Source organism: Nyctibius grandis, chromosome 4 (assembly GCF_013368605.1).
Source record: "Nyctibius grandis isolate bNycGra1 chromosome 4, bNycGra1.pri, whole genome shotgun sequence".
Lineage (NCBI taxonomy): Eukaryota > Metazoa > Chordata > Aves > Nyctibiiformes > Nyctibiidae > Nyctibius > Nyctibius grandis.
In genome coordinates, this window is record NC_090661.1 from 30313391 (window position 1) to 30326545 (window position 13155).

Below are 13155 nucleotides of genomic sequence, written 5' to 3' on the forward strand. Positions count from 1 at the left end.
GAAGTTACCCATTCCCTGAGCATTCTTGAGCTTACTGGTTAAATATTGTCACCAACCAGCATAGTTCCCCTTTGCACATTCTTACACAAAATAATATCAGCATTCATCGCAGCCAGCTTGGTAGAATACGTTTTTGCTATAGGCTATGTTATTTCACAACCTTGTAAAAGGTTGTGTCTGTATATATGGCATGTTTCCTCCATGTGCCAGCTGCAATTATGTAGCTTGATGAAATGCATTTTTCATTAGGTCAGAGAAAACCCTCAGCAACATCGGCATCTTTCAGTCATAGTTAAAGGCAATGCTTTATTATGACACGTCCTTGGAGGGCTAAGCTATAAACCAGACTGTCCACCAGGACTGGGGCTCTGAGGCTGGCACTCCCACAGTGCCGGTGGCCAAAAAGCTCTTGTTTTCACGAATAACATTTGCAATCCACATCAGAGACAGCCCTTGCAAGAGGAAGGGACCGTGGCTCACTTTGTACCCCTGCAATCCATCTCTGAGACATTCCTTTATCCATGATGCTCGCAGCAAATATTTGTTATGCTCTTATGCTCTTTGCAGAGATAACAAGAGTTTTGTTTTCCTGGAACAACGAACACACTGTGAACCTGGAGCGTATTACTGAAATGCCTGAATATGTGGAGCAAGGCAGATAATTTTCATTTTGCAAACAAGCCTTTATTGTCCAGTATTATATACATGAAATATTTGCATGGAAATAACATTTCTTCAGAGCTGGAGATGGCATGAATTTATGGCCAAAAACTCTCTCTATTTTTTCACACCAGGGATTTCAGGTTCAAATGGAGGCAATTCCCTGGTTTATATGCAGAGCGCATAACACCGTATTTCTAACTATGACTAGTGAAACTACCATAGAACAAAAAAAACCCAGCAGAAGTGCATATTCATTAAAACCCTTAAAGAGTTTTAAATGGCAATATTTATACTCTGATCTTTAGGCTTGCAACATTAGGCTACAGTTGCACAAAAAAGTAAGGTTTGGTTTGACAACATGAATGACAAAAGTGTTGGCAAAAGTCGTTGTGAACCAATTTGTAAAGATAATTTGTCATTGTTTCTCACCAAAATTAAAATCCTCATAGTGTCATTTTGCACCAAGCCAAACATGTTATTTGACTGTCAATGAAACCTGTTATTTTCAGGTTGGGTTCCCTGGGCTGACGAGGTAGGCGGTCTATCAAAAAGAAGCTATGCTTCAAAAGAAAGATGTTGTGTAACATATTAACATGAAATGTTTCAACTTACCCAAGCATTTTGTCTGGTTTATTTTAGCCCCAGATTATGACATCCACTCGATAGATTTTTTTTTCATTGAATTTTTACAGCTCCCCCTCAGCACTTTCAACAGTTCAGAAAAGACACTTTCCATAAAAGGGAAAATGAAGAAAGTTTAAAAATGCAAACCCACAACAAATGTTATTGGTAGTTTTGTGCTAGATCCCATGGAGGGTCTGTTCAGATTGTTTTAAGATGGTCTTAGTTGTTGCAGACTACTAGCTCACTCCTGCTTATCTGAACAGTTTGAACAGGCAGAACTGAACAAGCGTTTTTTGTTGATGAGCATATGTCCTAAACTGTTTAAAGAAATTGCATTGAGTAAAACAACAAAGTTTTCATTGTCTAGTGGAAGTAAAATATATTCATTTCAAGCACCTTTTAATTTAAGAAAGGAAGTTTAATATGAGAAGTAACTCAACCGGGAAAAAAAAATCCTAGAGTGTTTTATTTTGAAAGCTTCAAAATAAAATGTTGACTTTTTTATGTACTGTCTCACCACAAAACAATCCAAACTGACATAAATTCACAGGAAATTTTCATGTGCCCAAATTACACCTTTCACTGGAAAAAAATTTTTACATGAAAAGTCTTACGCCAGTTCCTCCTAAGTTGCTCCATCCCATCTACGTGTGATTCATTCACAGACCAGGAGAGCCTAGGAGGTGGATGAGATTCACTGGGCTGGCTGTGTGCACACACTTGTCCCTGTTACATTTCCAACCTCTTCGGCTGCTCTTCAGGACACTTGCAAAACACAGTTGACCCAGGTATCCAATGCCAGCTTCCAGTTGTGCCTCAGGTTTTCTTCATTTTCCAGGATTGGATTCACCTTGTGTTCCACAAATAAGAATTGTGGGGAGCAGAAGTTTATACCCCCTTCTTACGGCCTGTAGGTGTGTTGGCTGAGTTGTATTACTGTAGCATTGTGGTGGTAAAGAGTGATTTTCCTATATGTCATACATTATAATAATTTAGGCTTAAAATAACATTATTTTTATTATCTAACAAGGATTTTAGGTAAAGAGTGTTCTACAGACAACCTTAATTTAGGGAACAAAGCATATGTAAAAATTTCCCAGGCAATGTCTTTGCCTATACAAGCCATTTCTTGGGTATGGAAAAAAACTCAACAAACCACTGAGCCACCTGGGGTAGTTTCTTTCTGTAGTGCAGAACAGCCAGTGTTCAAAAAGCTGTGTCCCTTCTGTGTCCTAGAGCATGAAAAACTCCTCTGAGAAGATAGGGGCAGTTGGACAGGTGATTAGCACATGTTTTGCCTTCTCCTTTGCATCGCTATCTGCAAGGCCTGCATAATCATCTGTGAGTTGTTCAGGATGTTGTATTCACTGAGGTTCAGCAGCCGGTTGTAATTCTCATCGGTATACCTGACCGAGAACATGCGGTAGGGGGAAAAGCGACTGGTCAAATCAAGTTGTCCTGCCTCCATCTCTGAGCAACAGCGCCTGACACCTGGAAAGAAAGAGAAGTTGCTCCTGTGACATGGTGTTTGTCTCACAGTGACAAGCTGTCCACAGCAGCCCGAAGAGGGGGACATTTCTCTGGAAGAATATTCATAGGGTTTAAATGCACGAATAATGCAAGTCATGTATCCCCACTCCTAGTCAAGAGAACGTTGTGTCCCTGAAGTGATGAGGGCAGAAGGGAAAAGTGAGGGACGGCATTGTAATGGTCATCTGCAGCTTACTCATAAACTTCTGTCTCATTAAACCATGGATAGGCCAAGGATGTCAGCCTGAAAGGGCACTCCAATGGCTACTGCCAGTGCATTGCAGGTCCTATCCTGAGCAGCTGGGACCTCTACGAAGCCTGGCTGAGGGAGAGGAGTTGCTAGTAACAGAATAGAATTTAAATGAGAAAGGAGTAATAGAAACATACAGAAACTTAAAGTTCCTGCAATCCCGAATGCAGTCTCAGGGGGCCTGCCACCAGGATCCATCTCTGCCTTTCCATTTCTTGTGTCTCCCAAATTCCATAATAGCAGAATTTTAGACTTCACCTCCCTGCTACCAAGGAGCAAAGCAAACGCATCCTAGGAACTGGCAGCAAAGGAGAGGAATACAAAGCAGGTGGCCTGGCAGAAAAGAATGACAGGCCCTGAGCACAGCACAGTGAGCAGAATGATGCTGTACCAAAAGGAGACACACGGATCCTGACATTGCAGGAGTTCAACCTGAAAGCCAGGTTCTTGCTCCCCCACCATTCATACATGACACTATGCCTTCTCAAGTGTAGAATGAAATCGCTGGACAACAGACAATATGTGTAGGGAAAAATAACCTGTGTGAGCTATACTTTTCCCAGCAAAAAAACTTTTACAATTAGCTAGCAACACTTTATGTTACAAACAGGAAAGAGATAAAGGTAAACTCCACCCAGAAGACACAGGCTGTGTTTATCCTCTTAGGGCCACAAAGGTGACATGAATGAACACGCTGGCTTTGGCAGGGATGGGGAAAAACAAGTTTAATTAGCTTAAGTGCTCCCCCATGAACCCAGACAGCAAAGACAGCCAGCAGCAGAGAAAAAGGCTCCATCTGAGTCAGGGAAGCAGGTAGCAGTGTCTTTTGATTAATACTTTGCCACTACTTGTAACTTACCAGGTGCTTTGTACTCTCGGAAGGTATCATTCACAAGGGGAAGAAAAATCACGATTGGACATCCTGGCAAATCTGAATCTTGGAAGAGGTAGCACTCCTTCAGATTTTTCTTATCTTCATCAGTCAAAGAAATTTTGGGGAATGGGATTTTCTGCTCTGAGTAGTATTTGTACGCCTTATCTAGAGACTGGAGTATCACAGAAATGGTCAGCTTTGGAATTCAACTTGGTTGTCTTAAAGCCCCCAAATTGTTATCTAGTATTAAGGTTTAGTGACTCACATCCATAGGGTGGGTTCCTTCTTATCAAGGGTTACTCTACATATAATTACCACACTTAACCAGAATACTAATCACAATCTGTAAACACAATTTCAGAGTTAGAGAATTCATGCAGGACACTGCTTTTTTTTAAAAAAAATGCATGCAATTTGCAGAAGTTTAGTGTAAAGCATGTAGGTTTTAGTAAATGAAAGAGCCTGTGTTTAATATATCGTATAGAATTAATTAGAAAAGAAAACCACAGCAAGAAAATATTAAAGGTATCTTATTACGTGCTTGGAAGCCAGGAGATAAGAAAGTTAAATTTGAATGAGCAATTATGTCTCTGCCTGTGCAGGCATTATGGCACAGTGCTAACTGAGATTTATATTTTACTGAGGAATTCTGAAGTACTAGGCTATACTGTACCTTTTCCCTGAAATGTTTAATAAAATATCATGTCCTACTATGTACTGTGTTATTTACTCTGCACTATCAAATAGGAAATGGTTTATACTGAAGTGCTTAAAACTGCAGCAGCCTTTCTTCATAAAATTGATCTCAACTATGTATGATGCTGAAATGAAATTTCATTACGTATGTCTCATGTATCATATGGCTTATGAACAGTAGCACAGCTGTTCTCATTCACAAAAAATAATTCCACTTAAGCGGACCAAGATGCTCAATAGCATCTTCTAATCAACCTCAGTCTCTGAGATATAAAGACCCAAACTTCTTTTCTGCAAGGCCTTATAGACAGCTAATTAACTTCATCTCCATGAAACTGGAGTTTCTGCAGGAAGATGCTTGTCATTGAATTTTCCTAGTAGCATCTGTCAGCCCAGAAATGATCTGCCTCTGACTGTCCACTTAACCCCTTTTATATTCTAACTTAAGTCAGGAGAAATCGCTTCCTCATCTTCATGCATATTCCTGTGCAGGGTCTGGAAACCTGCTTGATTCAGCATAAAGCAGAAGAGGCTCTTCCCACCATTCTGGAAGAAACCATGTTGATGTCTTCTTGAATAATTCAACATGTTCATAAACCAGAAAGAGCGATTCCATGAGTGGCAGGAAGAAGTAGGAACAATATTAATCACTAGAGTGAAAAACATAGGGGAATGCAGTAGGTAAAAACTGAACAGCTGAAATAACTAGCAATTCTAGGTGCTACAGGCTAGACATTTACAAGCAAAAGGAGAGACAACACACGGTAACAAGATCCTCCTCACCGATGTATGTGATCCAGTAGTATAACTTAAATATATGATGACATCCACTTCCCTCTGTGGCCTTAAAAGTGGTGCACTGCTGGTATTGATGAAAAATCCAGCATCTATCATGCCCAGTTGATCAGGATTTTGCATCAGCTCATTGGGACGCGAGTCTAACACAGTGTCTAAAAGGTAAATATTTCTTGGAATAAGAAATGTTCCATAGGTATTTTGACTGGAAAAAGAAATGCAAGGTGGAGCTGACTGTCCCAGAGGCCTGGTTTAATTTAGTTGCCACACAACCAGATTGTCAAGTAGGCATGGGAGGGACTGCAAAATACACCTAAGTTCCTGTTCTGAAAAATCTTCTATGTTGAGATTTCAAGCAATCTATTCCAGCAACATGTCATACTCATTAGTGCCAGTAAGCTTTTTCTAATACTCAACCTAAATCTCCCTTGCTTCATTTCTATCATTGTTTCATCTTTTATCCATCATTGATTTGTAGAATGAAATATTCCCATCCCTTTTTACATTTGGATTTATGCCTCCCATCAGTCCAGCCTTGTTTGGACTGCGAAGCCCCATTCCTTTCCAGCTTTCTCTCATAGGTCATATTTTCTGGGATATTCCAGTTGCATCTGAAGTTAGAGGCACAGTCCTGCCAAATTTACGTTTCTCCCTTGTTCACTCTGCTCTTTGCTACTTTAAGTTCGGTTCTGTCAGCTGCAAACCTACCCTCTCAGTCTGGACACCAGAGATCTCAGCTAAAGCACATAAACACATGCTTATATTTCAAAACAGTCTTAAATACCTGGCAACACCGAAGTCTTAGTCTCTTCTCTCCACTCAGAAAAGAAACATTCTTTCAGGGGATTTTTTTTTCCCCTGCCAATCCTGACAGGGTTCTTTCCTAAATTCCCCACCCCAAAACCACTCAAAAATAATGCCTGTTAAATGTTAGTCCCCATTACCTTTCCATTGACAGAAGTGCTTGTTCTCCAGGTAGTTGTTATGAAGCTGGTAGCCCTTCAGGCAATTGTGGTACTGGGCAACGGAGAAGCGGTCAGTCAAGGCTCCCCGAAGGGCGCTGGACAGGGGGCCAGGAGGAGTGTACATACGAGTCCTCAGCTCATGGGGTCTTGTAGGCAACACTGGGTCCTCATCTAGAGGAGAAGAGAAAAATTGGTGAACTGTCTGTTAATTGATGCTCGTTTCTGGTTGTCCTGATATGTAGGAGATCTCAGGGGTTGTTCTGGGATGATTCACTAAACACACAAAAACTATTCTGGAGGAGTGGCTGCTGGACAAAGCTCTGCTGATGGTCTTAAGCTTTGGCCTGAAAACAGTTCATCAGAAGCAGTCTTTAGTCCTGGAAAAGGGACACCTTAAGGGAACTAAGCAACTCAGAGAATGTCCTGTCAGAAAGTAAGTTACGTATCCTCACAGGAAAATACCATGAAACAGAGGTAAGCATGGAGAAAACAAGGCTGAAGCATATGTTCACACTCAGTCAGATGGGCAAAATCAGGGCACCACAGGGTCTGTTGCAACAGTGACAGCTCCTACCTGATGATGACCCATAGCTACATGAGAGAGCATCCCAGGAAAACCTAGGGCATATGTTCATATTTAGAACCCACAGGTAGTTTTCAGGGTGACTACATGGCACCATATGTGGGAGAAAAGTAGAAATGGCACAACGTGGTTACTTGAAATCACAACCTGCTTTTCCAGACCAAGTGGCTGATGGTGCAGCAGGAGAGACTTGGTGGTTTCCATGATTGCACAGATATATTTCTTTATTTTTGGGATGTCTGTAATTACAGTTACTATCATACTAAATGATTTAGCAATAAAACTGTGGTTTCTGTATTGCTTCAGAAAATACCCTCTGGGCCTCATTTATCTTTGTGCCAGGATGAATCCAATGCAGTAATTACTGTACTGAGTAATAAAATAAAACCCCAGGAAATACTGGTTAGCCAATTGATAATCAGGTTTATTCCCTGCACAGGCAGTACAAATAACTTTATTCTCTGCTACTGGTTCTTGATTCTGTATGGCTGAGTGAGAATGGGCAATGCCAAAGCACTTCCTGAGAAACGTGTGACCCCTCTAAAGCTTCTTCTTAAGGACAGAGCCTTTTAATCAGTAGGGGTTTAGTAAGTCTAGTAATTACAGGAGCATTTCCCTGATTACCCTCTTCCTTTTACAGTGGGAGGGAAGTCACTATCTCTGAGGAGGATCCAGTGACGCTGGCTTCAACATAGTTGACAGGATGATGCCAAAAGGCATCCAGAAGACTAAGTGACCATAAAGGAAAGGCTTAATAATTTCTCACCAACTTCTTCTATTCTGTCTTGTGTCCATCTCTTCCAGAAGTCCTCTGAACTGTGGGACAGTCCCCATATTTGTAACAGGTTCACAGAAAATACACTGCTCCACATACCTGCAAAGGGAATTAGTGAAAACAAGGACACATTTTAACAAGAAACTGCCTTTTTTCCTTCTCTTTTGATCTCTTGGATTCATTTTTGAATGGGCTTAATTCAAATATTTCTAAACTTCTGGGCTGTTAAATTCCTCTTAACTTTCTATGGCATTGGCTCAGATCACGCTGCTGTCAGTTCTGCGCCTAACCTACTGCATGGCTCTGCTGCACGGTAAAGAGAGAGAAGAATGGGAGAGAAGTAAAGGAGAAAAAACACTCACTCAAGAAGCAAAATAAGAGCCCAGCTAATGCAGAGGGTGAATTGGCTGTTCAGCCATGTGGTTTGTAAGAGAAGATCTCACACGGCAGTATGTAAAGGCTCACAGATGCAGTGAGCTCCTGCTCCACTGTGCACTCTTTTCTCCATCTAGGATTGTCCCTCTCTGCCTCCCCACAGGGGCACTGGTGGCTTTGTTGACAAAATACAATGTCACCATTTCATCTGCCATTGTAAATTTAAATATGTATTCTCATTAGTCTACCACAAATGGACTTCCTAACGTTCAGTGGGACACAGAAACCAAGACAGCATACACAGTACATACACAGAAAATAAATTTCCCAGTAGTGGGCCAGGTAAAAAGGACCAGCCCGAGAGGCAGTATTTTAAAGGTATTCCTTGGGATTGCGGACTATTTAATATCACAGCATGTTTACTGAAACCAAGGAGCTTCTAAGCAGCATGAGTGTAAGAAGAGATGACTGAAACTGAACTTGCACAGCTCTGTGTTCGCCTGCCAGTGATTCTGACTCCTCAGCAGAGGGATATTATTACTTTTACACACAACCCATCAGTACAACTCAGGGACTGACCAGAGAGGTTCAGAGACCCTTTGCTTCTAGTGTCATTATTTGCCCTGGGCAGCCTGCATCTTCAGTAGATGGGATTCTCTACATGGGGTTGAAGTTAAACCTTGCAGTAGAAGCACAGCTGCAGGTTTCCTGCAGTGTCAACATTTTCATAAACCGGAGTGCACTCAGAGAGGAATCAGAAGAATAACAAAAGAAGTGGGAAACATTCCTTATGATAAAAGAATTAAGGAGCTTTATCTATTCCATCTATAAGACACCATGTTAAAAAGTTTGTGCATATGAGACAGTGACAAGAAACTGAAAAAAGATGTGGGATTTTTTACTACTACTACAAACTACTACACACTCCCATTTCCTGACAGGCGATATCGTAGCAGCGTTCAGTATGTTAAACCAGAAATATCCACCTCTCTGGTTAACAGTGTTGCACCGCTGCAGAGTGCCTCTGTGCCAGGACAACACGATACATCACCTTGAAGGTAGCAGATCCGTGATTCAGGGAGCTTTTTTAACAAGCGTCCCATGAAGAACTCGCTTCCGAAGTGCTCTGTGCGAATGAACGCGCCGTACTTCATCAGTCCCACCTCGTAGGGGGTGAACTCCACCCACTCTGCAACACAGCGACAAGAGGACACTTAGGGGGCTCCCAGGGTCTCCACTGGGTGTGGAGAGAGGGGCGGAGACAGCACAAACCTGCCTGACCTCTGTTTGCTCCGTGGCCTTTGCAGCGCCTTGTTTGTAAATGACTGCTGCAGGGCCGGGGAGCAGAGCTCAGATGCTGGCAATGGGGAGGCAGGAGCAGGTGCGGTGCTCACGGTGGTGCTGCCCGAGGCACACACCAGGAGCACGGCAAGGCTCCAGCTCTTACACACCCCGTGTGCACACACCAGGCCAGGGTTCTCCAGCGCGCACAAGGTTTCGCTCTGCCCTTGCATATGCCACATCTAGGTGAAAGTACTTCCACTGTTATCAATACAGCTAATTTAACTTCACTTGAATAATTTGATTATGTACAAAGACAGGTACTCAGCTCTTCAGGAATCAGTTTTTTGTGAGAGGCGAATTATACTCTTTATGTGTGGTACTAAGGAAGGCAGAACTAGTCCTCGACTTTCTCGAATGTCCTCTCCAAGTCAAGTGCAGTTGTCTGATATAACTGCAGTGTGAGTAAAGACTGGGACAGAAAGGTCATGCACCGTAATTTCCTTTTCATTCAGAAGTGGTTCATTTTTTCACCCGAACCATAAAAATTTGATCTGAATTTCTTCTCTGCCTCTTCTCCTTCTCCAGCTTCTTCTCCCCATGGAAAAATATAACCAAAACAATGAGCAAAGAAAAAGATTCAGTTGGGAGTAGGTTGGATGCTTTCCCAACCTTTATTATAACTATATGGTCTTTCTTCATATCGAAACTGTAACTGGGTACAGATAAAAAACAATATTTAATTCTCAGACAATTCCAATGCTTCTTATTCTGGGAGGCTCAGATAGTATTTCAAAAATGGCCCCTGTGGCAGGGTTTTATGTCTAGACAGTGAAATGCTGATCCAAAAAGCTCTTGTATTAAAATTGTAAGGCATGGAGGTGATGGTTATTTCTCCAAAAAGCAACTAACATACCAGGGCTGTTTTCTCCAAGTGCTACCAAGCAGAGAAGAGAAAATCACAGGAATTCAGTTGCCAGTTTTAGCCCCACAGGATCTGAAACATCATCCTTACCTTTGAAATCATTGGTGCTATAGCTGTCCCGGACACAGACTGACACATAGATGGGCAGTGGGTTCTGGCCATCGCACAATGCTTCTTGCTGATCTGAAAGTTTGTGGGGGTCTTTCTAGTTTTGAAGAAAAACAGTTATGTGAGAAGAGATGGAAACAACACAGGGTGAACTCGATGGCCCCAGTGCTGGAGGAGCCAGGTGGCTCTGCCCCCAGCACACAGGACATGCCATGGCAGCCCCATTGCACAGAGCATCGTGGGCAACCACCCACCAGTGACAGACTGGTCTCCCAAGGTCCAGCCTCACTTTGTGCACAGGTTCACAAAGAGACGAGGAGAGGGAAAACTACTTCTTCACAGATGTCTGTATGTACTAGAAAGTACAGGACTGGCAAGTAAGAGAAGGGGCAAGCTGCCCCTTAGGATGAGGAGTGTAGTGAGCAGTCCTTGCTCTCCTGGGGCTGAAGGAAACCCTTGAGCAAGTTGGCATTGAGTTTCCTTTCTTAGTGCACAAAAGCTATCACAGTCCAGCCTTGCACGGGGACTGGAATTTGGCAGAAAATTATTTGCATCCCACCTAATACTTTTCTGGAAAAGCATATTCTCATTGAAGAGGTGTGTAAGGAACATATAAAATCTCATGAACTGCTGACAAATTTAAGAGCAGCTAGTTCTGGCAGATTAGGGAGAGATTAATGGTTACATAGCAGTAGTCAGCATTGCTCAAAGTGAAAGATGCTTGGTTAGATTGTGAGGGGCAGCTCATCTAGCTGAGATTAAAAGAGAGGCAGCTATTCAGTTTATATCTTTTTTTAATGTGTAGTATTCCTCTCTGTATGTGTTTTCTGTTTACATGTATATAATACTATCTATACTTATGTAAAATAATTAAATAAATAAATAAAACCAAATAAATGGCTGAATGACTGCAGCATTTCTGCCCTCACTGCAGGACGCTTCTGTTTAATCCTGAACCATATGTCCCTTCCCACTTCCCAAGTGCCAAAGACTCCATCCTTGAACTCTGGTCCAGCTGGAGAGAGGGAGTGGACTGCTGTGCTGTAGAGGTAGAAAGTAGTTCAAATAATAGAAAAGCAAATTTGTTATTGCTTGTAAAAATTAATATAACTTAAACCAGCTACTGTCTGAGCAGTCCTTGCCAGGAAAAGTAAAATATGCATTTGCCTCCTGTGTACCTGCAGATCAAGCTATCTGCCAGTGGATGCAAATCACCAAGCACTCCAGCTGTTTTGTGCTCACTTTGGATAGTTTTTACACTGTTGAGATTACTCTGCTTTGCATCTTGAACTCTTTTTGCATGTGTAATCTCCATCTCAGGCAGACTGCCTGAGATTGCTTCCAATCCAGAGTTCAATGGCTGCATACACAACCTAAATTATTAATGTATAGGATGCATTTCTCCCTAGGCAGACTATTGAAGAAACTAAAAAAAGCCTGAGTGTTTTCTGACATGGAGAACTCCACTCTGTTAGGAGATATGTTCTCTGAATTGATGGGATAGTTGCCTCTTCATTCACTAAAAGAAAAATATGTAGTTCTCTAAGAAATTGAATATATGTCATACCCCATCATTTAGTAAGTACTCAATCATGAGCCCCCAAAGATCTATAAATGATGTCCTGTATCCTTCTTGTTTCCGCTTACAAAGCTGCTTGTTATAGTACTTCATGCGATCCATAGAGAAACAGCCCATCTTGCACTTGGTTGCGTGTTTCTGGGCTTCATTAATATGTGAGTCTAGGTCCTTCTGCGACCAGTAGGCATCTCTGTATAAGTTGGCCATGGTCCTGAGAAAAGGTAATACAGACAGCAAAAATGAAAAGCAGCAAAAAAAGACTTGAAATGTTCTGCCCCTGGGGACAGAGGTTTACGTTTAGGGATTTACTTCTGCTCATACATGCTCTGGTTTTGCTGCTCCATCCAGCAGAACAAACACTTAAGATTTTCTATGACTGTTTTAAAGACAGCCCTGAAGGCTAAGGGGTTTTTTTTTCATGTTCCTGACTTTTTTTTAAAAAACAGAACTGGCAGCAGCTCAAGGGATAAAATTGCCAGGTATGAAGATAGGTACATTTCTGAAGCACAAATTAGGCAGAAAATTATAATAAATTTTCTTTACTTGTTTTCTGGAGCCGTAATTCACTTCACACCAGCTGCTGTCTCTTGGCTTTGTATCACTTAGTGTTAATCTTATGGTATCACTATGCTTTATTTTAATACCATCCTCTATTTTACCAACCTTCCCTACATGGGACCATCAGATGTTGGGCAACTGTAGGTCCTGTGAGCAGGGAATAATGCTGCCCAGGGGAACTCAGTCCTTTCCCAAACTGACAGGTTGCAGGGGTAAGTGTGCACTGTCCTGCAATTTTCTCTGCGTGGCCAGTTTGAAGGTAGAGCCAGTCTCAGAAATTACTGGGAACAACAACTGGGACATCAGTGGAGAGAGGAAGAGGTGTGGTGCTATGGGCAGTCTTACATCCACAGTAACTACTTAGAAATCATTTTGACAACTGTAATTGTCATATACATATTTAACTGCTGTAAATGTGGAGTTGAAAAGCACAGTAAAGAACTGTTAATCAAAAATTGGTTCATCAGATCAAGCTAATATTTAATGGCCTGTAACTGAGAAGCAGCTTGTTTCTACGATGTTTAAAGAAAATCTCCTGATCTTATTTGCTTTCAGAAGATGTTCCCTGCAGCAG

At 41.9% G+C, this 13155-nt stretch overlaps 1 protein-coding gene across 1 annotated transcript in view; it reads right to left on the minus strand.

The window, feature by feature from the left end:
- Positions 1–2569: 2569 nt before the first annotated feature.
- The window catches only part of LOC137662218 (cytosolic phospholipase A2 epsilon-like), a 35022-nt gene continuing 24436 nt past the window's right edge, over positions 2570–13155 (minus strand). The window contains exons 14-21 of the mRNA XM_068398375.1: positions 12012–12234; positions 10427–10541; positions 9182–9319; positions 7747–7854; positions 6377–6568; positions 5421–5587; positions 3927–4113; positions 2570–2778 (exon numbers count right to left, since the gene is read on the minus strand). Coding sequence (XP_068254476.1) covers positions 2570–2778; positions 3927–4113; positions 5421–5587; positions 6377–6568; positions 7747–7854; positions 9182–9319; positions 10427–10541; positions 12012–12234 — 1339 coding nt within the window. The remainder of the gene's footprint in view (positions 2779–3926; positions 4114–5420; positions 5588–6376; positions 6569–7746; positions 7855–9181; positions 9320–10426; positions 10542–12011; positions 12235–13155) is intronic.